We start from the raw sequence: 25,378 nt of genomic DNA, 5'->3' as shown, positions 1-25,378 counted from the left end.
CGCGCAGCGGCCCGCCGGCCGGCCTTACCATTACTGTAGGCGTACGGGGACTCGGCCGCGCCGTCCTGCAGGCTCTCCAGGATCTCACCCTTGCCCACGTCGCTGTCGCCCACCAGCAGGAACTTGAGCAGGTAGTCGTAGCTCTTGACCGGGCTGCCCTGCGTCCCCATCGTCGCTCACGCGCGCGCGGGCCTCGCCCGCATGCCCACTGCGCCGCGGAGCCCGGCGGCGGAGGCCTCCGACCGACCTGCGGGCGCCGACGCGGGTAAGCGGGGCCGGCGGACGGCGAGGCCGCCCCGCCCGCACCTGTTCCACCGCCCCCGCCTGGACTCTTCTTACTCAGCCTCAGCGCCGCCGCCGCCGCCCCGCCGCTTCCCGCACAGCGCCGCGCAGACCCGCCGCTCCGCCCCGCCCCACGCGCCGCCATTGGCCGCCTGCCACCTCCTTTCCCGCGACCATTGGCCGTTGCCCACGTCCGTCAGCACCACTAGCGCCCCAGCCCCCTCCCCGCTTCCCAGACTTCGCTGCGAGACCTCCGCTCGCCCCGCCCCGTCACCGCCCCGCCACCACACTGTTGCCATAGGTCACCCACTGCCCCCCTTCCCGCGGCCATTGGCCCGTGCGCACGTCCATCACACATGCCCCGCCCCCACCGCTTCCCACGCAGCTCAGCGAAGCCTCCGGTTGCCCCGTCCCATCGTCGCCCCGCCCCTCCTTCCAGCCGTCGCCATTGGCCCTTCGCCTCCCGCTTTCCAAGAAACAGTGGTCCGCCTCCACGTCCGTCACAGCACTACCGCCCCCGTCGCTTCCCGCAGAGCATCCCAGACTCACCAGCAACCCTGCCCACTGCCCCCGCAACTCCTCACGGCCCTCGCCCGCCCCCTCCCCTTCGCCATTGGCCACCGCTGCCGATCTTCCCAGAGCCACTGGACCGTCCGCACGTCGATCACAGCCCTTTAAGCCCGCCCTGCTCACCACGAGCTTCCCGCTCCCTTCCGAGACGCTCACCAATCAGGAACTTGGAACTCCAGGTTGTTTGCATACGCCCCCTTCCTTCCGCAGACGGAGCAGGATGGTGGCGGTCCCCGAGTTGAGGTGCCGCGGCTGGGTCCAGCAATACTGAACCCCCTAGAAAGCTGTGGCCGCTGCTCCCACAGAGACCCCGGAGAGGACAGCGGGGCCCACCCAGAACAGCGCTCTCGGAAGCCGCTGTCCCGCGGCGGGGGCGCGGCGAGGGCGTGGCAGGGCGTGGCGGGATGAAGGCGGCCAATCGGCGCTCGAGGTGGCCGAGGAGGCGGGACTTCCGTTCCTGCATGGGGGGTGGGGCCGAGGGGCGGTGGGGTAAGGTGGGGGTGGACGCGGAGAGGGGGCGCAGGTGGCGGCGGGGTGACGCATGTGTGCTGGCGGGGGCGTAGGGTCCCCAGCTCGGCGGCTCTGCTCTGGCCCCTCGTCTGCCCCTCCCTTGGGCAAGACCTGCAGGTGACAGCGGGGCTCCGAAAGCCCAACGCTGCGGAACGTCGGGGTCAGTGGGCTGGTGGTCCTCCAGCTCCAGAGACGACGGCAGCACCGGCTCTGAGCCTCCTACCCGGGGAAGAATCGGGGTCAGGTCAAGTGGAGGACCCAGGAGGGCCCAGGAAGAGGGTCAGGGCGTGAGGCTCTGAGGCTTGACCAGGGGCACTCGAGGAGCAAGTGACTTTGGGGTTGTTTACAGAATGGGTGGGTTATGAAAAGCGTATGAAGTCGTGCGAAGATAGTTTTACTCTGCAAGATGGAAAGTGAAGCAAAGTAATACTCTTTTCATATTAGATTGGCAGTGTCGCATGTGGGCCAGGATGTGGGGAACAGCTCTCTGGGAGGTTGGTTGAACAACCTAATAATTCCATATCTCACTGAGCCTGGAGAAATTCTCAGAAATTAGCTGAAAGAATTTCACTGTAGCGCTGTGGTGATGGTGAAAGTAGTGAAGCCATCTGGAGCCCCCGATAGGGTGCCATTAAATCAACCAGGTTCACGCAGCCCCTTCGATGAACAAGGTAAGATGCAGGCAATACTGACCTGAGAAGACAAGTAAGCAAATGATAGTACAGTATATTCAGTGTAACTTCAACGATTATGCTTTAAAAACTTAGTTCATTTCATTCTAGATTTACATATAGCAAAATGTAATGTATGCACAGGATAAAACCTGGAATGATGCTCACCAAATGGATAGCATCGTTTCCTTTGGGGTTGGAGGTGGAGAGTGATGTTCTCGTCATTGATAACATTTTCACGAGAACATATTCACATATGACATGTAATTGACAACTAGTAAGTCAAAAAGTTCAGCATAAAAGTACCATACAATGCAGCAATTCCTCTCCTAGAGGAATGAAAATATACACTTAAACAAAAACTTGTGCATGAATATTCACAGCAGCATTACTCACAATAGCCAAAAGGTGGAAACAACTCAAACATCCATCAACAAATCAATGGATAAACAAAATGTGGCCTATCCGCACAATGGATTTTCATCCATAAAAAGGAATAAAGTGCTGATACCTGCTACATTTCATTTATGTGAAACTTCCAGAATAGGCAAATCCACAGAAAGTAGATTAGTGGTTGCCAGCGCCTGGGGGAGGGGAAAATGGTGGGTAACTGCTTAGTGGTACCCTGTTTCCCTTTGGGGTGATGAAAATGTTCTAAAATTGGTGATGGTTATACTACTTGATAAAATTATTAAAAATCCTTGCACACTTGAAATGGGTGAATTTTATAATATGTAAAATATGCTTCAATGAAGCTGTTAAAAATAATAAATCAATCAAAAGGATACATTGTCCAAGCTGAGCCACTAGACTCAGCTGGACGAGGCACTGAGGGTGCATGCTAGGGAGAGGCCACGTGTGGGTTGGGGCTCCCTAAAAAGCAGATTTGTGCAGAGAGAACAAGCACATCATCATAGTGACCAGGCCCCGAGGGCTGCACCAAGGACAGCTGGGCTGGCACATCTGTCCAGCAGGCGAGAAACAGGGCAGCAAGAACTCCTCCCAAGGGATCACTGAGCCTGGGCTGTGTCTCCAGCAGCAGGTGGTCTTCATAGAGAGCAGACCCCTGCATGGGCAGGGCACAACACCGAGTGACCACCCCCCACAAGCTGCAGATAACCCTCATTGGGCAGTGAGCCATGTGGACTCTGCTGTTTCACTTTGGTGGGGTGCCCGGGGAGGCTTCCTGAGGAGCTGGTCCCTCTGTTGGGTGGGCAGCAAGCACCTGGGCCTTTCTCACCTGCCTTCAGGGAGAGGCTCTCCTGGTATCCTCCTGGCCCTCTGGGACATTCAAGAGCAGAGGCTGGCCAGGGATGGGCAAGGCCACCTGCTCATTCGTAATCCACAGAGTGGCCAAACCCTGGATGATGGCTTACAGCAGACATGGCCCCCAGCGTGTACAGAAAGGGCACATGGGGCTTCCCTGGTGGCGCAGTGGTTGAGAATCTGCCTGCCAATGCAGGGGACACGGGTTCGAGTCCTGGTCTGGGAAGATCCCACATGCCGCGGAGCAACTAGGCCCGTGAGCCACAACTACTGAGCCTGGGCAATGAAGAGTGGCCCCCGCTTGCCGCAACTGGAGAAAGCCCTCGCACAGAAATGAAGACCCAACACAGCCAAAAATAAATAAATATATTTATTAAAAAAAAAAAAAAAAGAGGGCACATGCACCCACAGCACAGTGTTTACAGAAACGACAGCCAGTGGGCAGAGTCTTGTTAGCCTTCAGCTGGTGGGGGCGGGGAGCTGAGTCCCCACAACCTGCCACCCCCCAACCACGGCCAAGGCGGCCTCTCTGGCAGAGGTCACTACACCCAAGCTGGAGCCCGCCTCAGCCTGGCTTTGCCTACTCCCTGCTTTGAAGTCACTGAGGCCCCTCTCTGGGGCTGGAAGCCATGTGGGGCTGACATGTCCTCGGTTTCTGAGGCTGCCCAGAAGGGATGGGGGGTGAGAAACTATTATCATTCCACTTTGCAGAGAATTTAAACCAAAAGCACCCTTTGTACATCAGGACTTCCCCCGAAGGGGCTCCAGCAGCTGTAGGCCCCGCTGCCTGGTTCTCTATCACCAGGGACGAAGTGAGGCCAGCTGGGTCCTTCCCAGCACAGCTTGTGCAGCAGGCGTGACCATCCCTAGAACCTGTCCACGGAGTCTGATCCTGGGAGCAAGACTCAGTAACCTGTCAGGTGCTTCCTGTCCTCCTGATTTACTGGTTTCCTGTGCTGCTCCGGTTCCCTCTGACCTCCGACTTCCCAACCTCAGAGCAGAAAGGCACCACAGGAACCCACAGGGTCTGGGGCAGTGGGGCCCAGTCAAGGGAGGGATGGCTGGAGGGGTGCCATTCCCTGCTGTCCAGGAGGCCCTGTGGGTGGAGGAGCCGGCCTCCAACGTAGCTGCATGCCCTTCTGCAAGGACGCTCTGGGACCCACTAAGTGCCAGGCCTGGCCCAGGGGACCTTGGAGGAACCTCAGGCCAAGGACAAAGCAGCCCAGAACAGCCCTCCGATCGCAGGTCCTGGGTCAGCCCTGCGAGGCGCCCAGGTGTTGGGTGGTCGAGGGTAACTCTGAGTCCCTCTGGAGGCCCCAGAGGTGTCTGGTGAAGAGCCCTGACAGTCTCCCCTGCAGTTCCCACACCCACTGGCTCCGAGTGAGGATGGGGGCCAGGCCTCCAGACTCAGCCTCTGTCCAGGAGGGAACAAACAAGTGGTCTGGGGTGCCTCCTTCCCCCCACTCCAGGATACCCAAAGCTGTCCACTCAGAAGGGCCTGGGGACCACCCATTGGGGCAAACAGACCTTGGCCCTGGTGCCCTAGGAGCTCTCACACAAGTGTCAGTTACTTGACCCCCAGTCCAGGCCTGCTGCCAGGAGAGGCCCCACTCAAGTCCTACAGGCAGAGGGCGTGGAAAGCTGTGTGTACCCAGCAAGAATCAATGGTGGACGCTGCCAGCTAGTGGGCCAGAGGGGGAGGAGGGACGGGACGGTCACGTGGTCGAAAATATCTCTGTACTAATCACTTGTTACGTAAAAGGGAGAGTAGCTTTGCAGAGAACCTGGTGGGTCAGGTTGACGTCACTGGTTTGGGCAGACACAGTGTTCCTCCCAAGGCAATGCCTGAGAAGGACACAGCGGCATTTACATGTTCACACTAAGAGCACAGGAACTGAATCTCAGAATCATCAGATGAACCCCACATAGGGACAGGCTACCAAGTGACTGGCTGGATCTTTGAGGACCCCAGTGCTGGGAAAGGCAGAGACGGGCTGTGGGGTGGCTGAGGGCAAAGGGTTCTTGAGACTGGCGCCCAGGAGCATGGGAAGCAAGGTGGCCCCACCCATGCTCCTTGCCGTGCCCTGGTTACACAGGTCAGTCCTTGGCTTTACAAGATATACACTGGGCATCTTAGGAGCACAATTAGGGGCAACTGATGATCAGATGGTTTAGAAAAGTTAGAGCACGAGCACGAAAAAGCAGCTGTGGCAGAACATTAGCCCCAGGGAATTTGCTGAAGGTTGTGATGTGCTAGCTGTTTGAGTTGAAATCACATCAAAGTAAGTTTTCAAGGACAGGAGGGAGCTGGCGGGAGTGAACTATGTGGCTCAGACCGCTTGCTTCAGCAGCTCACCTCCCCTCTCTGAGCTTGTCTCCACACTGGAAGAGCACAGGGCCCTTCTCTGTGGGTGGCCGTGAGGACCTGTCTGGGAGGTGGTGGCCCCAGCTGAAAAGGGAATCATCCACTTTTCAGGGCAGCCTGAGGATCAGCCTCGGAGAAGTTGTAGGACAAGGCTCTGCCAGGTCAGCGTGGCAGGGGTGGTCAGAGCCCTGGGTTGAAGATGAGGGGCCACAGATGAAGGCTGTCCCTAGGCAAGGGCTGTACAGGTCCAGGGACGACACACAGGATAGGAGCAGCCTAGGACATGCAGGTGGCACGTCTTGGTGGCTGCTAGTGGCTGGAGTGACCACTGTTCCCTCGGCCAGCTCTGGTGCCAGGCCTGGGCTGGCCCTTGGGAGATGGGCAGGCAGCCCCACACCTGGCATGAGAGTGACAGCTGCCAGAAAAGGCCTGGAACACAGCCACCGCCGCCCAGCAGGCTGGGCGGAGCAGGGGAGAGAATTCAGCGGGAGGTGAGGCAGGCCCCATGGGCCATCTCTGTGTCTTGGCATCTAGTGACTGGGAAGGTGGCCCCAGAAATGCAGGTGATGGAGGCTCTTCTCAGCAGGCTCTGGGGTGTGGTCCTGCCCACCAGGAGCCATGTGGGGCCCTCTGCTGACCCTCAGTGGTGATGCAGGCCTGGCAGTTGCTGAGTGACCTCTTTGGGCTCCAACCCCCTTGCCTCCGTAGCCAGTACAGCAGGCACAGAGGAAGCCACCTGAGGGCCCCTGGAGGCTGCAGGTCAGGCAGAGTCCATCAGGGAGGGCCCCTTCCTGTGTGGAGTCCACAGGTTTCAGGTGGTGACAAATATATATATCAGAGCTCACCCCTGCTCCCAGACAGGTCTGCGCCCCTGCCCCCAGCCCTGCCCTGGGAGCTCCTCATGCCACGGCAAGGCCAAAACTGGAAAGCAAGTGGCCCTGGGTCCATCCATCCACACGAGGACATCTTCAAGAGGCCAGAGCCTACGTACACACACACCAGACCTGCAAAGAGGCCTGCTCTAGGGGACAGGGAGCCCAGTGCCCCGCAGCTTGGCAACAAACAGGAAACAGGCATGGTAATCATCTCAAGACAAAAAGTGGGGGCCAGCTGTCCCGCCACCCCAGGAGAAGGGGCGCCTCCCCAGACCCACTGCCCACGTGGTGATGGGAAGGCAGAGCGCACACTCCAAATATGTGGGAGGCTTTATTGTCCCAGCAGAAAAGACAGAGCCAGTACCCCTCCTGCCCGACCCTGGGCTGCTGGGGACTCCTCCAGGCCCCCTCCCACTGTGGCCCACAGCCAAGGAGTGTGGGTGGCAGAAGTGGACAGTCCCAAGTGCCTGGGATGGACAGAGAGCGCTGCCCCGCTGCCTACAGCATGAACATCTCCAACTCCACGATGACACACCGTATGTGACGCCAACCGCATCTTGAGGCTTCCTCCCCCTGGGGATTCTGGGGCTCACACCCACACTCAGATTCTGCCTGTGGCCAGCAGGGAGATGCAGCCTGAGTGCTAGGACCCCTCCCTGGGGGCTGCAGGAGCATCTGCCCAGGAGAAGCCGGTGAGCGAGATGGAAGATTTGCAGGGGTACAGGGCAGGAACGGGGCAGCCGGGTGCGTGGGTCTTTGCTGACAGCTCCAGGCACCCCATGTGGCCTGGCTTCACACAGGGACACCCAAAGCCCTGAGGGCAGCTCCTCCTGCAGAGCAGTCTCTCCAGGAGCATCAACAAGTAAGCCCTATGCGAATCAGGGCGTGAGGGGCGCTGCTGCCCAGGTTCCTGGAGCTGCTGGACTGCGCTGGGGTTCAGCAGTGGCTTGGATCCCCCAGACTGGCTGGCGGTGGCTCCACTGAGACAGCTGGAAGGCACTGGGGACCCAGGAGGGCATCCCCCAGAGAAGGAGATGCTTGGGGGCCAGAGTCTCAAGGACACTTGAGTGCACCCTGGGAAGGATCCCCTCCACCTCATGATAGGATGGGGCGCTAATGAGCAGCCAGAAAGACCTGCCAGCCCACCCCACTGGGAACGGGCATGGTGGGCAGAGGCAGGGCTCTGCAGCCCCTCCTAGGGTCTGGGTATAGACTGGGGTGGGGGGCAGGACGGGGGTTCTGGATAGGCCTGGGGGGCCGGTGCGCACCAGGTTAACCGTGCCATCACAACAGGTCAGCAGGGGGTTCCCGAGGCAAATGTGCTGGTGCTGGAGCGTGGGCCGCTGGCCTGGCTGGCCGTTCCCGCATCCTCCTGCTCACTACTCCCACGACCTCAGAGACAGGAGGAGATGTGGCAGGCAGGGCCCCGGCAGGGCCTGCAGAGGCCCCAGGCAACCAGGGGCAGGAAGGCAAAGAGCAGGACCATGTGCTACCCAGACACCCTGGCAGGAGGTGGTGCTGGGCCGGCTGGTGGCCAGGGCCCCTCAGTCCTGCTTGTTCCCTCTCTGCCTCCAGGGGTAGATGAGCTCCCCGAAGAACAGCTTGCGGCACAGGGAACCCCAGGAGTGCTTGGGGTGGCAACCACAGGTGGGGAGGCGGTAGGTGTGCACCACGCGACTGTAGGGCAGGGGGTTTATCTGGAAGCACAAGGGCAGCGGTCAGCGGGACACAGCCCCCAACTCCCTGGGAGTCCAGCTCTCTAGGACCGGCAGGCCTGCGTGGGGGGTCCCTGGGCTGGACAACCATGGGGCAGGGCCAGCTCTGTGCCAGATGCGCTCTCACCTGGGGTACACGGGGGTCAGGGTGAGCGGCTTGGGAGGCAGGCTTGGGCCACGGTCAGGCGGGCTCCGCTCTGGCCCGGCTGCGGGGCACCGACCCCTCCATTCCAGGACTCACTCAGCTCCCTGGAGCCTCCTCAAGTGGGACTCAGGACACTCCCGAGAAAACCACACAGGGCCCAGTTGCCTCAGCATCTGACTTCTCCCCTCAGGCCAACCGGACACCTGCATCCAGCAACACCGGCACCTGGCCTGCTCCCTCCCGCTAGACAGGCCCCAGACTGCTTAAGATAAAGGAGCTCAACAGAGTAGGCCTCAGGTGTGTTCTGAGGCCTTTGCCAAGTCTCTGCTATTCTGCCTGGAAGGAGAGCCCGGGGGCCCAGGGCAGGAGACAGGGATGCAGGCCCAGCAGGCAGGTGCCCTGGGTGGCTGAGGGTGTCTGGCACAGCATACGGGACCCCATATATGGGCCCTGCTGGGGGAGGTTCCAGGCACAGAGGTTCATGGTGCCCAGAGGCCTTGGGGGTGGGCGAGTCTCCCCTGGGCCCCACCCCTCAGCTTTGCTGGGCCCTCCTGCCTGCACCTCACCCAGGCCTGTGAGGCCCACACCCAGGGCGGCACAGAACATGCCTCAGAACATGGGTGGCCTCATGGCGGGCAACAGCATGAGGGCTGTGTGGAGGCCTTACCTGCATCAGGAGGCGGAGGGGCCTGCCAGTCTCGTGCTCCAAGACGCGGAACTTCACCCCGGCTGTAAGGAGAGCAAGGTCCCCGTGAGGGAGGGTGGCCTTCCAGGGCTCCCAGGGCCCTGCAGGCCGCCCCCACCAGCGCTCCTGCTCCGAGCGGCATTCCGAGGGCTACAGGCTGCCCGGGCAGCAGCTCGCCTCTCCAGCCCGTCCTTCCCATCTGCCTCCTTGAGCTGCAGCCTGGCCCTCGTCAGGGCCTCCTGCAGAACTGCACTGAGAGACCAAAGCTGCGGGTCTAGCAGGCGGGGAAAAGCGGGCAGGTTGTGCTGCTTTCTGAGTAGGACAGGGGTTTTCCCAGAGTGGACGAGGCACTTGCTGGGTGGTGGGCACCCTGCTGGCATCTCAGTGCCTTCCAACTGCTGTGTGCACGGCTGACTCAGGGACCCACCACACTCTGGCCTGCAGTGTGGGCTCTCAAGCCTGGGGATTCCCAAGGCGGAAGGTCCTGAAAGGAGAAACAGGAGCTAATTATCAATTGATGAAGAGGCCCCAAGGCAAACTCGGTGGAGAGAAGAGGCGGCATCTGTGGCCTTTTATGTCAAGTTAAAAGGACTCTGCTCTAGCTGTGAGCTGAGGGCTGGGAGAGGAAGGTGCCGGGTCCAGGCTCTCCACCTGCCTGCTTCCAGGCGTGCTGAAGTGTGGGTGGGGGCTGGGGGACCAGGGAGCATGGGCAGCACTACACATGGGCCCCTGGCCTGGGCCACCTGGGGGTCTGTGGAGAACGTGGCTTGGAAAGAGGGTTTGAGGCCATCCAGCGGGCAGACTCAAGGCCCAAAGCCCAGGGAACATGCACATTCATGTCTTCTGACTCGGAACTGGCTGGGAGCAGCAGCCGTGAACTCTGGCGTGCGGCCGAGCTGCCATTTGCAAACTAGTCCAGGGGCTCCTGGGCATGCTGGTCAGCTCTGGGGCCGTGCCAGCAACTCCTCAAATTTCCTGTTATGTTCAAAGCCCCTGAACCGGATGAGCCAACCCACAACTCAGTGACCAGTTGGGTCGGGCCTCCCTAGGCCTGCAGTGGGGACAGCCTCCTGTCAGGGGCATCTGGCCAACCCGTGGCTGGTGTCAGCATGCAAACAGGGGCATCACCTGCAGAGGGGATGACAGGAGCAGCTGAGCTGGTGCGTGTTGTCCCCGCAGGTGGTGGCCTGCTGGGGGCGGGGCGGGAGGCACGCCTGTCACACAGCTCTGGCCAGCCCGGCATCCTCCACCCTGGCCGGTCCCCTCCAGGAGGAGAGGCACCAGCAGGCACACACAGCTCCACACAACCACACGAGACACGTCTTTTCTGAGCCACTTTCAGGCACCACCTACAGGACTACTGCAGACAGACCTCAGAGCAAACGTCCACACTCGTCACAGGGGAGGCTGAGGGCTGCCTATGTGGCCTCTGAACCTGAGGGCAGGGAGCCTCTCCCTCCAGCTCAGGCCCCGGGACCAGGTTCTTGTCCTCCCTGCCCGCCCCACACACGGCTGCATCCAGGGCCCGCAGGTGCGCCGCCTAGCCAGCATGCAGACCTACCTGCGAGCCTGTAGGGCCGGCAGAGCCGGAGGCCGAGTGAGTACAGTGGCAGGGAGTTGATGAGGTCCACAAGCAGATGGATCAGGCCCTGTACAGCGACCACCAGGAGCCGGAGCTGCATCACAGACAGTGCTCAGGGTCTCTGACCTGGGACTGTGGCCACAGCCACACTGCATGCCCCTGAGCAGAACAGCCTGACGGGTCCCAAGAGGAGGGCAGGGACCCCCGCCCTGAACCTGAGGCCTGAGCACAAGGAGGCAGGGAAGCCACAGGCTGGAGCGGTCTGCCCTGCTGCCAGGTCAGAGGAGGTGGTGCTCCAACCCAGGGAAACATGCCACTGGGCCCTCAGCCCAGCCACCCGGGGGCCACTCCCCTCCTGCTGTCTGTGCTCGCCTCCCCCATAACACGGGAGACCCCTGCCCTCTGTGAACCCAGATGCGTGTCCCAGAGCAGTAGTGGGTGGTGTCCCCCGCGGGTGGGACCCCTGCCTGTTCCAGGGCCAGCACACACTGCCCAGAGTCCAGAACAGCCACACCCCATGTGGCCGGCAGGGATGGACGACCTGCCCACAGCTGCTAGCAGTCACCACTCCAAGCACTGTGGGCTAGGTCCACTGGCCAGGTGACACGCCCAGCACCCCCATGGTACACAGCACTTGGCTCACCAGGGTGAACACCAAGTAGTACAGGGCCGTGGTGGGCAGAAGGAAGACTAGGATGGTGAACAGCAAGGTCCCGATGAACAGCTACAGGGAGAAAGGATGCCAGCATCAGCGACAGCCCTGCCAGCACTGGGCACACCCGATACCCATCCCACTAAATCCGTCCTGTAATTGAGCAGAGATGGAACGCCTGCCAGCTTCCTGAGACCACTTGGGGAAGCCCACTCAGGACAGCTCTCTCCAGTACTGGGAGGGACACCTGCCTCCAGACCCGGTGACACATGGGGTGACAGGGGTTGGGGAGACCAGCTGACAGGGTATACAGCCCGTACACTAAAGACAGGAGGGTGGTGAAAATTAGGCAGCAAAAAACGTGCCCTGGAAGGCAGCACTCAGGGTCCCTGTGTCAGGTCTGAGCAAGCTAATGGGACTAGCCAGAGCCAAGCCCTGTGCAAGGTCACCTTAAGCACCTGCAGCCCCGCAGCCTCCTGAGAGCAGGGTTCATCCCCGCCTGGGCAAGGTTCGCCCTGTCTGAGGTCCTGCATACACCCTACCCCTTGCAGCTCCCCATACACCCCGGAGCCCTGCAAAACAGGAGTGAGGCTGCCCCTTGTGGTGCCTGAGCAGTTGCACCGGCCCATCGGAAGGGGCAGCTGGACTGGAGCTGGAGCCGGTACCTGGTCCAGGTCATAGGAGCAGGAGTCCACGCGCTGGCGCAGAACATTCCACTTCTTCCCTCGGAACAGGCGCCAGAGTGAGGACAGGCCATGGATCTTCAGGCAGTATAGCCTGCAGGACGTGGTACCATCAGAGCTGGGCTGGTGACCCCATGCCCACCCGGCCCCGGAAGCCTGTCTGTGGTGCCCAGGGCTCGGGGGGCTGCACTGGGTCAGCCCGCAGGAGTGGGGGGGTGCACACCCACCTGGCGCCATAGACATAGAAGCAGTAGATGTGGAAGGTGAGGAGGGCTATGATGTCTGAGAGGATGGACAGGGCGACCGTCAGGCCCAGGCAGGCTGAGAGGCCCACATGCCACAGGATGCGCTCAATGAAGGGGGACATGAGGTGGATGTAGCCTGGTGGGATGGGGGTCAGCCTTGAGGGGGGAGCCCAGGGAGGTCCTGGTCCCCCCCAAGCCCACCATGAGGATGGCTGCCCCAAGCTTCTGGAAACTGTGAGTGGCCAGCACAGCATAGCAAGGCTCCACACATGGGATGCTGGGTCAACAGGAAGCAGAGACCAAGGGGACAGGGCCTGGCTGGGCCCCACTGCCCCCCCTCAGCCAGGGTCTATGTCCCCGGGGGCACGGGCTTCAGGAGCCAAAGTGCGGGTCAGTGGGGCTGGGTGAAACCCCGAGGCGGCCCGCCTGACCGCTGGCACTCACTGATCCACAGGTGGATGTGGTACAGGAAGAAGCGGCCCAGCACCTGGTCCAGCGCCCGGTTCATCTTGAGCCCAGCGGGTGCGCCCATCAGCCACTGTAGCAGATGCTGGAGCTCCTCGGCCACGTGCTGCGAGGACACATGAGGGCCACACCGTCCATCAACTGGCCCCACCCCAGTTACCCATCTGGGTGACCCTGAGTGAGAGTGAGGGGGTCAAGCCCATCAGGGGCCCCCGTAGAAGGCGGGCAGGGAGGAGGTGGGTGCTGGAGGGTCCCGCAGAGGGAAGAACAATGTCAAGTGAGGACCAGAGATAGCACAGGGACCCTCACAAGCAAGCAGGGAGGCCAACTACTGTCCTGGCCGCCCCAGGAGGAAAGCTGTGCCAGCCCTGGGAGGCAGGCCTGCAGGACTCCTGGCCTCATCCCCAACACTGAGGCCACAGGACCGACATCCCTGCCCCAGAGTCTGCCACCTCCCTCCCACGTACCAATGCAGGCCTTTCCCAACCCTGGGTGAAGGCCTCTGCCGTGTCAGGAGCAGTGAGAAGGGGAACAGAATGTTCTTTATAAATAGACCTTATTTAATATTTAAAGGATAAGAGCTTGGCGTCAGGAAGAGGCTTTCATTTTTAAATTAAATATTTATATTTCTGAGCAATTTTGCAAAAGGGAGGCCTAGGATGAAGCTGGCCAAAAGGCAGAGCACCCTCCTGCCTCCTGGGCCAGGCTTCCCTGAGAAGCTATGGGACTCTTGGCCTGTAGGGGCTCCTGCCTGCAGGGTCCTGGCCTGGCCACAAGCAGGCCCAGTGCACACTTGTGCCTGGACGCTGATGACAGCAGGCAGCAGCTGAGTCCACAAGGACCTCGCAGCCAGGCCGCAGCGGCTCTACCACACCCAGGGCCAGGAGCCCCACAGAGGCCTGGGCAGAGGGGGAGGGGGGGTGGGGCACTGAGGGACCAGAGGGGCTGCCCTAGGCAAGAAGACAATCTCCCAATAGAAGTGACAGGGCCTCTGAAGGAGGCAAAGAAGATGAAGGCTCAGAGCCAGCACGGACAGACAGTGGGAGGATGACTGTGGAAGGGAGAGGAGGCTGGGGCGGTGCCCAGGCCCTGGGAACGGCGCACAGACTGTGCAGGGCAAGTTCAGGAGCACAGCCAATGAGCTGGTGCCTCTGGCTCTCAGCATGGGAGATGCAGAACTGATGCAGGCATCAGGGTGGGAGGCTGAGCTCGACCACACAGACACCGGCACGCACACAAGGTCTCTGTGATGCTGACTGTGCAGAGCGCCCAGGCCAAAAGTGAGCCACCCCGAAGAACCAGGAGAGCAGAAATGGTCATGCACGGTGGGGAGGCAATGGGGATGCCATGACACTGAGCCTGGCAGGGAGGTGGCTCCCCCTAAAAGTCTCCAACACAAGGGGGCTCCAGACAGGCCACCTGCAGGAAGAGGCCAGGAGCTGGAGGGCCCAGGTCTACACAGCCCCACCTATTCTGTAAGACACAGCAGCTCCTAGGGGACTTGTCTGGGGTCAGGGGTGAGCTGCTCTGGCTGGCTGAGGGGGCTCTGCTGCCCCCAGGAAGGGTCCTGCCCCCCAACCCTGGGAAACAGGTGTTCAAGTACACCTCAACCAACTCACGTCAGCCACAGGGATGAGGGCATCAGCCAGCTGCCCGATGAGGTCCTTCCTGTGGAGCCAGGACAGCAGCGTGAGGCCAAGGGCCACATCCAAGAGCACAGAGACAAGCATGTTGGCCTTCCTGGAAGGAGGGGTCCAACAGGAGCGAGTGGTGAGGGTGGCGTGGCCAGAAAGGGTCAGCTTGGGCAGGCCTGCTGTGGGGAAGGGGCTGGGCCCGTGGCGCGTCTGGCCACTGTGGAGGAGACCAGGGCAGGACCCGCACCTCATCAGCTGGGCGGGGTTCTTAGCCTTCCGGGTGCTGAAGATGAGTGTGAGCTGCTCCAGCCGGTGCCTGAGCTGCTCGCACGTGGAGAGTTTGCTCCAGATGAAGGACAGTGGCCACAGCTTGAACACCCTGCGGAGGAGGGGAGAAGGATGGACCTCCGGGTCTCTGGGGTTCTTCTGCCCACCAGGGAGGGAGGGCCGTCTGAGCCGTGGCCAATATCCCTCAACGTGCAGAGAGGAAGGGCCCTGGTCTCCCCAAATACCAGTAGCCACACTCCTGAACTCAGCGGGGCGGGGACACGGGGGGAGGACCCAGGTGGGCAGCCCAGCGGGGGTTGCGGTCACTCACAAACATCAACTGGGAACGCAAGGTGCTGACTCCAGGCACTGAAGCTGAGTGCCTGCCGGACGCGTGTCCGTGTCAAGGGTTTCAGCTGACCTGACTGCTCAACGAGAATTCTCTCTCACGCAGCAAAGAAAGAACCAGACACTTCACAGACATGAAAGCATTGAGGGGAGATGTTCTCAAGCAAAGGTGGACAAAGCGTCCAATGGCAACTCAGAGCCTAGCTCCCACCCAGAGCCCCACTGCCGGCAGGAGGGACCTAAAGGGCTCGTGCAAAGTGCAGAGCCGCCAGATGATCACGCTCAGGCCCTCGGGAGGAAGGAGGTCTTGACCTTGAAGGTTTGAAGCTTCTGTCCTCAGCCAAGCCACTCTGACCCAATTCCAAGAGTGAAGTGTGGTCTGCACTGCACCCCCCATTCCAGTCCAGTGGAAGGCAGCCTCGCATGGGCTGCAGAGACCCCCATGCAGGGTCTCCCCGAGGTTCAGACCAGCCCTGGGCAGCACCTGCACCTGCCCTGGGCAGCAACAGCCATGCCCCACATGGACGTCACAGGGCTCCTGACCTCCGCCAACAGCCAGCACCTGCCTACCTAAGGGGCAGATCGGGATTCGGGGCACTCAAGCGGTTCATAACCTTTCTTGCTTTCTTTGAGAGCTGACAAAAGGAATTTCTCTTCCCAAAGTTGCACCCAGGCCCAGACACACTTTCACACGATTCATTCCAAGGGGCTGTGAAGCTCTGAAACCCACCGCTCAGGACAGGATACCCAGCAGCCCCCACAGCCCAAGGTGGTGTGCACACGTAGCTGCTGGGGTCTCTCTGCAGGGACAGGCCCGAGCACTCCCAGAGCCCCTGGTGAGCCGGCGAGGCCAGTCCCCAAACCTGACAGTCGAAACCCTGGACCTCAGGATGCAGCACAGTTGTCCCATACCAGGTGGTACCACCAGGGAGGTGGCTTCTCATAGAGAGAGGGTCCTGTGGCTAACTCGCCAGAACACCCACGTGCTGCCCCAGCATCCTCAGGGCCCCCAGGGGCTTTTACAAATCCCTTGACCAGGCCCGCAGCCAGGAGTGTTCCGGTAATTCTAGAGAGCGGCCCAGGCTGGGGACCACGCCCCCAGCCCCACAGACAGCAAGTGGATGCTGTCCCACAGCCTCCCAGGGCTGCCTCTCCTGCGAGGTCGGGGCCAGGGAAGCAGGTGGGCCTGTGGGTCTGCAGGACAAGCAACTTGCCAGCAAGGCAAACAGTGGCCGCTGCGCGGCAACAACCCGGTCTGTTCATCATCTAATTCTCCTTTCAGGGACCTGAGCTGTCTGAGGGTCACCATGTATCCCTACTCAGTGTGTCCCACGCAACCACAGGGGCTTCCAGGAAGCCTAGCTTTGCCACAGGAGCGAGGGACACCAGAACAGAAACCACCACTAGGGTATCCTCTGAGCTACAGTGCGGAGGGAGCGTGGGATGAGAGCAGGGGTGCAGGGGGCAGCGGTAAGCTTCAGAAGGGCCACCTGGGCCTCCATGATCCCTGCACACCAAGGGGTGGGCCTAGGCCTCAGGGGCCCAACTCTCCCTTGCCTGGCCAAGGGGCACCTACCGACAGGAGCTGGCAGCTGAGATGAGAGACAGCAGGCAGGCCAGAAACAGGCAGACAGGCCCTGCTGCCCACTTGGCCAGCTCCACGAGGATGCTAGCCTCCATGCCCTCCGACTGCCAGTGGCTCAGCCGCACGGGGCCCTCATCGAACCGGTCACTTTGGAAGAGTGCCTCGCTACGTGCCACTGTGTCAAAGACAGCAGCCAGGCCCCCCGCGCTGGCTGTGGTGTCCCCAGCCTGGCGGTCGGGCAGGGCCGTAGGCGGGTGCAGTTGGGACAGCAGCACCTTGCGCTGGTCGTAGAAAATAAGCATGACCTGGTCCTCGCCGGAGGCGGCAGGGGAGGCGGGCCCCCGCCAGTGGGTGGCCTTGCAGCTCCAGGACTTGCTGCCTCTCTCCCGGCATAGCTGGAACCAGGGCTTGTGGGAGAAGATGGCGCCCAGGCCCTCCAGGAAGTGGCCCAGGCTCTCCTCCAGCTCTTGCCGGCGGTGGCACCAGGTGCCCAGCACAGTCACGCCCACCTGACTGGCCTGCTGCACCTGGGCCAGGAGCTCCTTGACCTGGACGGGGATGAAGGGGAAGTGCACCACAGCCAGGACCACGGCACTGCTCTGCTCCGGGACCCACCGTCCAACCAGGAGGCCGCTGTCCGCCGAGGCACAGCACGTGGGGAAGAAGGCCTTGAGCACCATGCCGGGGCCTCTGGAAGAGAGGAGGGGCTCAGCTCAGAGCTGCTGCCGGTGCCACTGTGCCCCGAGGACCCGGGGTGGCTGGCAGTGCCAGGGCTGCAGGTCCTGGCCAACAGGTGGCCCTGACAGACACATCCACGTGGCCACTGGGCCCATAGGTGGGGGCAACCAGCTTTGGGTCTGGTCACGAGGCTGGCAGGGGGGCCCAGCTGTCCATCTCTGCCCCTGGCTGCTGTGAGTACAGGCCCAGGCCACTCCCATTCCTACCCTGAGGCAGGGCAACGCTTCCCCACTCCAGACACAGGCAGGCTGATACAGGTGAGGTCACGTGACCTGCTCAGCACCACTCACAGGCTGTGCCGGGGTGAGCACAAGGGTTTAATTTTTGTTTTTAGGGAACTGATTAGTTTCTGATGTGTAGCACATGGAAAAATCTACAATCTCATTAACAATTAAAGTAATTTAAATTAAAAATCTAACAAACCGTGATTTACTTACTAAGCTAGCAAGAATAAAGATGAACATTTAAACAAATTGCCGCTGAGCTGAGGGAAATCAGATGCGTCCACACCGCTGGCAGCTGTGGGCATTGGTACAGGTGCACCAGAAGATGCCTGGGGACATGCCTGGTGCCAAAGCCCACCTCCCTTCCCAGTGAGCCCCCTGGGGGAGCCTTGGTGCTCAGGGAACAGGTTCAGCTCCATGGGGCTTCTGCTTCTATCCCAACCCTCCAGCCTGCGGCTGTGCCCATCCTTCCCTGGGAGCCCCATCCTCTTGTCACAGCTGAGCACCTCCTTCAGGACTACCTATTCCCGCAACCAGGCAGTGTTCTAGAAATGGGGGTGGGAGAAGTTCTCCAGCCCTGGAGAATGGCTGAGGGGACACCAGCCTTCCCAGGACCTCTGAGCAGCAATAACATCCCCAAGCAGCTGCAATTCCTGAATCCTGTGGGACTGTGAGCCCTGCCTTGCACAGGAGTCAGCTCACTGCGGATGTGGATTCTCAGTAAGCAACTCATTTCCCACCTGAGCCCTCCTAGACAGGGCCTGACGGGCAGGAGGTTCACCTTGGTGAGGGTTCACCTTGGAGCTCGCCCTTTCCTAGACACTAACGACCCCACTGTGTCAGCACAAAGGGCAGAGAAGCTGCCCTGAGCTAAGACCCCCAAGTTGGAGATACACCTGAGGGAGGGACACAGGCCTCAGACTGAGCCTGGTCCTCCAGGCCCCAGTGCTCAACAGGCCCTTGGAGAGAGGGGGAGAGAGAGGGACACACATGTTGGGGAGGTGCGACATTGAGGGAGCCCTTTCCTGAGGATCAGGGGGGCTGTGGGAGGAGCCTCAAATGCCCAGGGCTTAAGAGGCAACTGGTAGGACTTCCATGGTGGCACAGTGGTTAAGAATCCGTCTGCCAATGCAGGGGACACGGGTTCGAGCCCTGGTCTGGGAAGATCCCACATGCCGCGGAGCAACTAGGCCCGTGTGTCACAACTACTGAAGCCTGCGCGCCTAGAGCCCATGCTCTGCAACAAGAGACGCCACCGCAGTGAGAAGCCCACACACCACAATGAAGAGTAGCCCCCACTCGCTGCAACTAGAGAAAGTCCACCCACAGCAACGAAGACCCAACGTAGCCAAAAAATAAATAAATTAAAAAAAAAAAAAAGGCAACTTGGTGAAGCCGCTTTCCTCCCCTGCAGTCCAGAGTGGGGCTGGAGGGGCGAGGCTTCTCCCACCTGTGGGTTTTGACTGAAAAGCATCCCTCTGAGTCCAGCAGCAGCTGGACTCCCAAATACCCTTCCCCCCCAGAGACCAGAGAGGGCAGGCAACATGGGTGTCAGCAGGGGAAAGCCTGGAGCCCAAAGGCAGCCCCGGGGCTAAGTCCTGTGGCCATCAGCAAGGGCATCAAGGACCACCTTGTCTTCCTGACACTTCTGCACGGGCATCGTGAGAGACACAGAGCAATTCTGCCTGTGAGGATCCCAGTACATCTCGCTTGGTGACCACCATAGGGGACCAGCCATCATGGTCCGAGCCTCTCAGCACCAGCCTGTCGGGACCCACCAGCTCAGCCAAATGGCACAATCACACCCTGCTCAGGGACTTCTTTCACAGGAGCTAAGGAAAACTGCCCAGAGCTACTGTCAGAAAATAAACACAACTGGCCTAACACTGAGCAGATGCTCTGGGCGAAGCTGGTTACACGGTGGGTTCACTTTCAGAAAATTCACTGAGCTGTACACATACGATCTGTGCACTTTCTTTGTGTGTTTTATGCTTCATCTACAAAGTTTACCTTGAAAAAAAAAAGCTCCTCATGTGTGGGGAAGAGCGGAGGGCAGAGGTTGGTGTTCCCATCTATGGGGTAGTGAGAGAGAACTCTTAAATCACGGGGTAAGTTCCCATCCCCACCACTACCTCAGCCTCTGGGAGTGACCAACACAAAGAAGTCTGCTCAGATCAGACAGCCAGGAAAAGATGAAAGAGGAGGCAATCGATAGCAGAGGTGCAGATGGGAGAAAGCGGGGCAGTAACACGCAGCCGTGTGCATCTTTAAAGACTGTGATAAAAACAAGGGCACAGGCCTGGGAAAGCTGCCTCTGTTATGAATGACACCTGGTTCCCTGTGACCCAGCCCATTCCAGATCAGTCAGGGCATGCAGTCACTAGAACGACCCTCCCCGCATAACCTGAACTCAACCATCTACCTTGTGAAGTGGACATCCTGTCATCCTCCACAAGACCTGATTCAGAGCAAAAGCCCAGTTATGACTGGCCAGGGACATCTAAATGGCTAAAACCATCCTCTGCGGAGCCTCCTGGTCACTGCTCCTCAGTAGCTCACAAGAATTCATTGTTACTCCAGGTGTTTGTGCTTAAAAAACAACAGGCATTCAGTAAAGAATGCTCTTCCCCACAGGCTCTGGTTTTTGCCCTGTACTGCAGTCAGGAACAACTGTAAAGCTCTGACAGCCAGTTCCATTGACCATGAATGCCCTTCCAAAGGGCTCACAGAGGGACCCGGGTTGGGGTGGGCCAGAGGGAACCGGCCGGCCGCCCTTCACCCCACCGGGCGGGGGTCCAGACTCCCCGCCAGGGCATCCACGCGGCCCGTGGGGCTGGGAGGGCGGGCTCCTGCAGGGGCTGGCGGGTCCTCACTGCCCTCCCAAGTCTCAGGCCCACCCTGGCCGGCGGCCGGCGGCGTCCCCAGTTTACAGATGAGGAAATAGAGGCTCCCAGAGGCAAAAGGCCTGCGCCGCCTCCGGGAGGAGGCTCCGGAGACCCTCGGGCTCCCGGCCCTGCTTCCGCGGCCGCCGCGGCAAGAGTCGGGGCCCACAGTCCGGCGGGGTCGGCTCCCCAAGGTCGCGCCGCAAGGACGCCGGCCCGCCCCCCGATTGCTCACCGGCTGCTCCCTGGGTCCGCGCCCTCAGCTGGCGGGGTCGGGGTGGGGTTGGGGACCGCGTCGGGCGGGCCCGGGCGGTCAACAGCACTCGCCGCCCCCAGCCCCGCCTCGGCGGCGCCGCGGGACACGAGCCCCATTTCCGTCCGCTCCCGGCGTTGCCGCGCGACGGTCCAGCCCCAAAGGCACCCGGGCTGCCCTCCGGCCCTCGCCCGAGCGTTCCGTGCACGCAACGTTCCGGTCGCCAGAGCCGGTGGCCCGTGCGCGCAGCGCCCTTGTCTCTACTGCGTCCTTGTCCTCCCCATGCCCTGTGCACAACGTCCTTGTCCCCCATGTCCTTGTCCCCCTCGCAGCATCTTTGTTCCCCCTCCAGTCTACCCACAGTGTCCCCAACACCCCTGCCTTCCAGTTCCCCACCTTCCCACAGCCACCAAACCTCCCCCATGCCTGGTTTCTTCATCTGAGGGATCCAGTAGACCTGACATTTGAGGGTCCCAGACTTCATCTTGTCTCCACCATCCCAGGGTGAAAGGATCCCCAGGCCCTGGGTAGGGTCCCAGAAAAAGCTGCCACCCCAGCCCCAGACTGGCCCCTTTGTACCCTAGTCCCTGTAGAGGCCAAGTGAGCTATGAAGGTTGGAGGGCCAGCCCAGGGTCTGAAGCCATCTGATCTGATGGTCAGGAGGCGTCCCTGGCCCCTCCTGTTCCAGGGGACAATACCCCTAGCACCAGCAGCAACTACTAAAGTTTACAGAGCACCTGCCCCACACACTTCCTTACACTGACCCACTTAATACTGCCCCACCTTTGCAGGGGCTGGGACATATGGAGGGGACCTTGTCAGGCAATGGCCTAAACCACAGACCCCTGAGACCATCCCCTCACCAGCCCCCAGGGGCAGGACTAGGCACTGGCCCTTTCCCCTGAAGACCACCCACTGGAACTAGGAGCCTGGCTGGGCTCCTGACTCAGAGTAATCCCACACACCCCCTACCCCTTCCGGCCTCATTTTCCTGCTATTTTTAAGCAGCAGGAGTCTGTCCTCACAGGAAGGCTCTTCTGCACTTGACCACTGCCCGGAACTCTCCCAGCAACCCCACCCATGAGCTTGGAGCTGTTTGATCCTCATTTGCAGTGGAGAAAATGAAGGCTCAGACAGTGTCACATGGGAGAAGTGGACCAGGAGCATGGAGGCTTCCAATCCAGCCATGTGTCACCCCAGGGCACCTCTGGGGGGGGCCCCTCCTCTGCTCCCCCCTTACCTCAGCTGGGCCCAGAGAAGCTTCAGGAGGCTTGGCACCTGGGGCACCTCTGAAAATGGTGGACAGTGCAGGGCCGCGCCCCTGCCCAGGCTGCCCAGCCCAGCCCAGCCCGGCCCTGCCCGCCCAGCCACACCCTCCCTGCCTGCCTCTGTCTGATTAGGAGGCTGGGGCTGCGGCACCTGGTGGGAGATCCTGCCTGGGTAAGTGCTGGTAGCTGGCCCAAGACGCTGAAGATCTCCAGGCTTCAGCTGCCAGCCCCAAAGTGCAGGCCTCTTGGGCCTTGGAGGCTGGGAGGCAGCTGATCCAGGCTGTGGACCAAGTCTGAATCCTCTCCAGGAGGAAGACAGGAGGCCAGGCCCAGGCCCGACAGCAGTGCTCAGGAGTGTCAGCAAATGTACAAGGTCAGGAAGGCATGGCCAGCAGCCCTGGAGGACCCTGCAAACCCTGAACATTCCTCCTGTCGTGGTCCAAACTCCGGGGGCTGGACCCATGCACAGTGAGGGGCTGCTCCCGTTCAAGCCCACCGGATCAGGCGAATTCCAAGTAGGACTGGTACACTTTGATGTAGCCGTCCTCTGCATCCGCCACCATGAGCTGGCCCTGGGGCGCACAGGCCACACCCAGGGGCCACCTCAGCCCCTCGGACACCAGGCAGATGGGCGCCCTGGCCCAGGGGAACAGGGTCACCTGGTGCCGCTGCTCGTCCGCCACAATGACACTGCCCGCTGCGTCGGTGCACACGCCTGCTGGGCTGCCAAAGTGGTGCCCAGTCAGGTCCCCCAGGGAGCACAGGGGCTGGCGGGCACTGCCAAACAGCCACACGTCCCCAAACTCCTTGCTCACAGCCAGGCCCCCATCGGGCCCCAGACCCACCCAGCAGGGGCCCTCCAGGCCCAGCATGGAGGCGGGGGCCAGTGGCTCCAAGGCAGGGCCCAGTGTGAAGCTGTGCACAGCCCCGGGCACGTAGTCTGTCACCAAGAGGTGGTCAAGGGTGTCCACAGCTAGCCCCCTGGGGGCCAAGAACGTGCCCACTGTCACCCAGCGGCCTTGAGGGGCTCGGACGGTGTGCTGCAGCACACGGACAGCCCTGTGGACCAGGTCACTGATCACCACGAGCCCAGCAGCTGTCACAGCCACGTCCTCCGTCACGAAGGCCCTGGCCCCTGGCACAAGGCAGGGCAGGTGGCAGATGGAGCGTCCCTAGAGGTCCAGCACGTGGATGCAGGGTGCAGTCCCAGCCGTCAGGAAGAGCAGGCCATCTGGGGAGCAGTGCAGGCCCCAGCCCCTGCGGGCACTGGGATCCACCCAAGCAGCCGGGGCCACCAGGAGTGAGTGGGGTCTCCAGGCAGGTCCAGTGTGAGGCGTGGTCCCTGGGACGTGGCTGACCTGCTGGTGGGGGAGGCCCAGGAGGTCAGGGTAGGAGGCCAGAGAGCTGGCCGGTAGGCGGACATCACAGCCTCAGCCTCTCTGAGCCAGTCCTCCAACTGGGCCAAGTTTGGGGCTGCAAAAGAAACGACACCCCACCATGTGCCAAGCAGTGTGACAGTGGACCCCCTGCACACTTCCCGGCGGTGCTGGTTCCTCCTGTTTTACAAATTTGACTCTGTTCCACCAGGTCCCGACTTCCAGCCGTGCTTCTGGGCCCTATTTTCCCAGATGCGGTCCCTGAACACAATTCTGGGAGACACATGACCCAGGAGGGCTGCTGTGGGTTTTGTTCTGAGGCCGGAATGAGCTCAGGGGCGTCTAGGTGTCCGAGGTGGGGGGAGGGGTGACAGATGAGCAGTGTTTCTCAAACGCCTCCGCCCATAGAACCTTTTCTCCAGACAGGGAAAGTGGCCCTTGTTGGGGGCAGCCCAAGCCCCTGCCCATTGCCCCACACAGCCCTTGGAGACTTCCAACTCCTGAGGGGTGAAGCAGGAGTCCTTTCCTAGGCCTCTCTGGCTGTGGGGAGGGGTCTCCTACCTGGGGGGGCTCGTGCTCTGTTGTTGGAAACCAGAGCCTGAGGGGGTGGGAGGAGCCACCTGGCAGAGGAGGGGGGGAAGGGGGGAAGGGGGGCAGGGAGGCAGAGCTCTGGCTGGGCCACCTTTGAGCAGCACCCAAGGAAGCTCTAAGGAGTCCAATCACTCAGCTGCTGACCCCACCACGTACCTTCCAGTGCTGCCACATTCCTGCCTCGGGGCCTTTACTCTGGCCTCTGGGACATTCTTCACGCTGCCCCTGCACAGCTGGTTGCACTCACGGTCCTCTCAGCCCGCCCTCCCCAGGGGGCCCAGGGCCTCTACCACCTGCTGTCTCAGGAGACAGCACTGCCTCCGTCCTCCAGCAGGACTGAAATCTCAGGACCTGGGGGAAGGGGCTGTGCCCCCAACCTGCTGGCTGGGTCACTCACCAGAGTCCAGGGCGGGGGCCTCCAGGGGCTGCATCTTGCACCCCCACAGACTAGACAGGTTGGGTCCTGTCTCTCTGATCCTGTTCCTGCACCAGCCTGCCAGCAGGGTCAGGCTTATGTCTGTCCATTGGGTGATAAGAAGCCGGGGTGCGGTAGCCAGGTAGGGGTGCTAACGGGAGGTCAAGGTGGGGTGGGTCTCCCTCAGACTCAGGACCTGGGGATTCTCCAGACACCGCCTGACTCAGCCCACAGCCCCTCCAGGAAGCCCCTGGAAGGTGGGGGTCAGCCGTGTCTGTGACCCACAGCACTCCCTACCTGACCGCCTGCACCCCAACTCTGGACACTGCGGAGGGGCGGGCGGCGATGCTATCTGCTACCAGTGCGGTTAATGGGGCGGCCGCAGGTCCTGATCCGACTGGCCCCAGCCCGGCTGGCCCAGCGTGGGGAGCCAGGCACAGGCAGGAACTGCCCTCCCTGGGGCCATTGCTGGGTGGGCGTGGAGGTGCGGCCAGCTCCCAGGAACAGAAGTGATTCGCTGGGTCCGAGGGTCCCCCGGGCACCCCTCCCCGCCTGCCCCCCACCCCCCACCCCCGCCTGTGGGAAAAGCCAAGTCTGGTCGCGCTGGGAGGGAGGCAGCGAGCTGTGAAGGCCACCGATGCCTATCGTGGCTGCAGGGGCTGGCAGGGGCCCAGCGGAGGCCACGCTGGGCGAACAGCCCTGGGCCACAGAATGTGGGGGCACCGTTGAACCACAGAGGGAGCGGCCTCCTGCATGAATCTGACATTAGGCCTGTCCTGCCAGATGGGGGCTGAAGCATGTCCAGGGGTCCCTGCCCACAGCCCATGTGCAGAAACACAGGCCTGACCAGGGCTGAGACCGTGCACACCTACCTGCCTCCCCCCGCCCCACTCTGCCCCCGCCATAGAAAGCTCCCCACTCTCTCCCCAGACTCCGGCCCCCCAGGGAGGGCGCAGTCCACAAGAGGAGGTCTGGACACTGCCCCCCTGACGCTCAGTCTGGGGACATCTCTGCAGAAGGTGACGCTAGACCAGCGAGGGATGAAGGAGGCCCAGACGGGGTGTGAAGGTGGTTTCCATTTTAATG

The 25,378-nt window shown here is 61.3% G+C and overlaps 3 protein-coding genes across 8 annotated transcripts in view; all 3 read right to left on the bottom strand.

The window, feature by feature from the left end:
- The window catches only part of RAB40C (RAB40C, member RAS oncogene family), a 30,783-nt gene extending 29,453 nt beyond the window's left edge, over positions 1-1,330 (bottom strand). Inside the window, exons 1-2 of one of the 3 annotated variants that reach the window (XM_049700124.1) lie at positions 1,009-1,138; positions 29-247 (exon numbers count right to left, since the gene is read on the bottom strand). In XM_049700124.1, the coding sequence (XP_049556081.1) occupies positions 29-170 (142 nt within the window). In that variant the 5' untranslated portion in view covers positions 171-247; positions 1,009-1,138. Of the gene's footprint in view, positions 1-28; positions 248-339; positions 491-1,008 lie in introns of those variants that run through there. The other 2 variants (XM_004270366.4, XM_012533287.3) reach the window with 2 other exon arrangements.
- A 367-nt stretch (positions 1,331-1,697) lies between these two features.
- PIGQ (phosphatidylinositol glycan anchor biosynthesis class Q) lies at positions 1,698-21,981 on the bottom strand. 4 transcript variants are annotated; one of them, XM_049700122.1, is made up of 11 exons: positions 20,625-20,781; positions 16,537-17,233; positions 14,593-14,724; positions 14,331-14,451; positions 12,691-12,817; positions 12,229-12,382; positions 11,984-12,095; positions 11,310-11,390; positions 10,646-10,760; positions 9,067-9,128; positions 1,698-2,055 (listed from the first exon to the last, which is right to left on the bottom strand). In XM_049700122.1, exons 2-11 carry the CDS (start codon positions 17,223-17,225, stop codon positions 1,999-2,001), a joined length of 1,650 nt encoding a protein of 549 aa, XP_049556079.1. In that variant the 5' UTR covers positions 17,226-17,233; positions 20,625-20,781; the 3' UTR covers positions 1,698-1,998. The 4 variants fall into 4 exon arrangements, with proteins under 4 accessions (XP_049556079.1, XP_049556080.1, XP_004270416.2 ...); XM_049700123.1 differs by lacking the exons at positions 1,698-2,055; positions 20,625-20,781 and adding exons at positions 7,932-8,236; positions 21,883-21,981 and having other exon boundaries at positions 16,537-17,235; XM_004270368.4 differs by lacking the exon at positions 1,698-2,055 and adding an exon at positions 7,932-8,236 and having other exon boundaries at positions 16,537-17,235; positions 20,625-20,784.
- Positions 21,982-22,410: 429 nt separating this feature from the next.
- NHLRC4 (NHL repeat containing 4) lies at positions 22,411-22,812 on the bottom strand. The gene has a single exon (XM_004270478.3). The coding sequence runs from the start codon at positions 22,780-22,782 to the stop codon at positions 22,411-22,413; it is 372 nt and encodes a 123-aa protein (XP_004270526.1). The 5' UTR covers positions 22,783-22,812.
- Between the last annotated feature and the right edge of the window lie 2,566 nt (positions 22,813-25,378).

This window comes from Orcinus orca, chromosome 16 (genome assembly GCF_937001465.1).
Source record: "Orcinus orca chromosome 16, mOrcOrc1.1, whole genome shotgun sequence".
NCBI classification, from domain to species: Eukaryota; Metazoa; Chordata; class Mammalia; order Artiodactyla; family Delphinidae; genus Orcinus; species Orcinus orca.
This window is presented reverse-complemented; position numbering and strand designations above follow the sequence as displayed.

Bases quoted from the DNA above. Each gene is read 5' to 3' on its own strand.
- PIGQ (XM_004270368.4), bottom strand. From the start codon at position 20,761: ATGGGGCTCGTGTCCCGCGGCGCCGCCGAGGCGGGGCTGGGGGCGGCG. The intron at 14,725-16,536 runs GTAGGTGCCCCT...CCTCCTCCGCAG, and splicing joins TCAGCTGCCAGCTCCTGTCG to GGTGTTCAAGCTGTGGCCAC. The intron at 12,383-12,690 runs GTGAGTGCCAGC...CCATCCCACCAG, and splicing joins CCACATCCACCTGTGGATCA to GCTACATCCACCTCATGTCC.
- NHLRC4 (XM_004270478.3), bottom strand. From the start codon at position 22,782: ATGCTGGGCCTGGAGGGCCCCTGCTGGGTGGGTCTGGGGCCCGATGGG.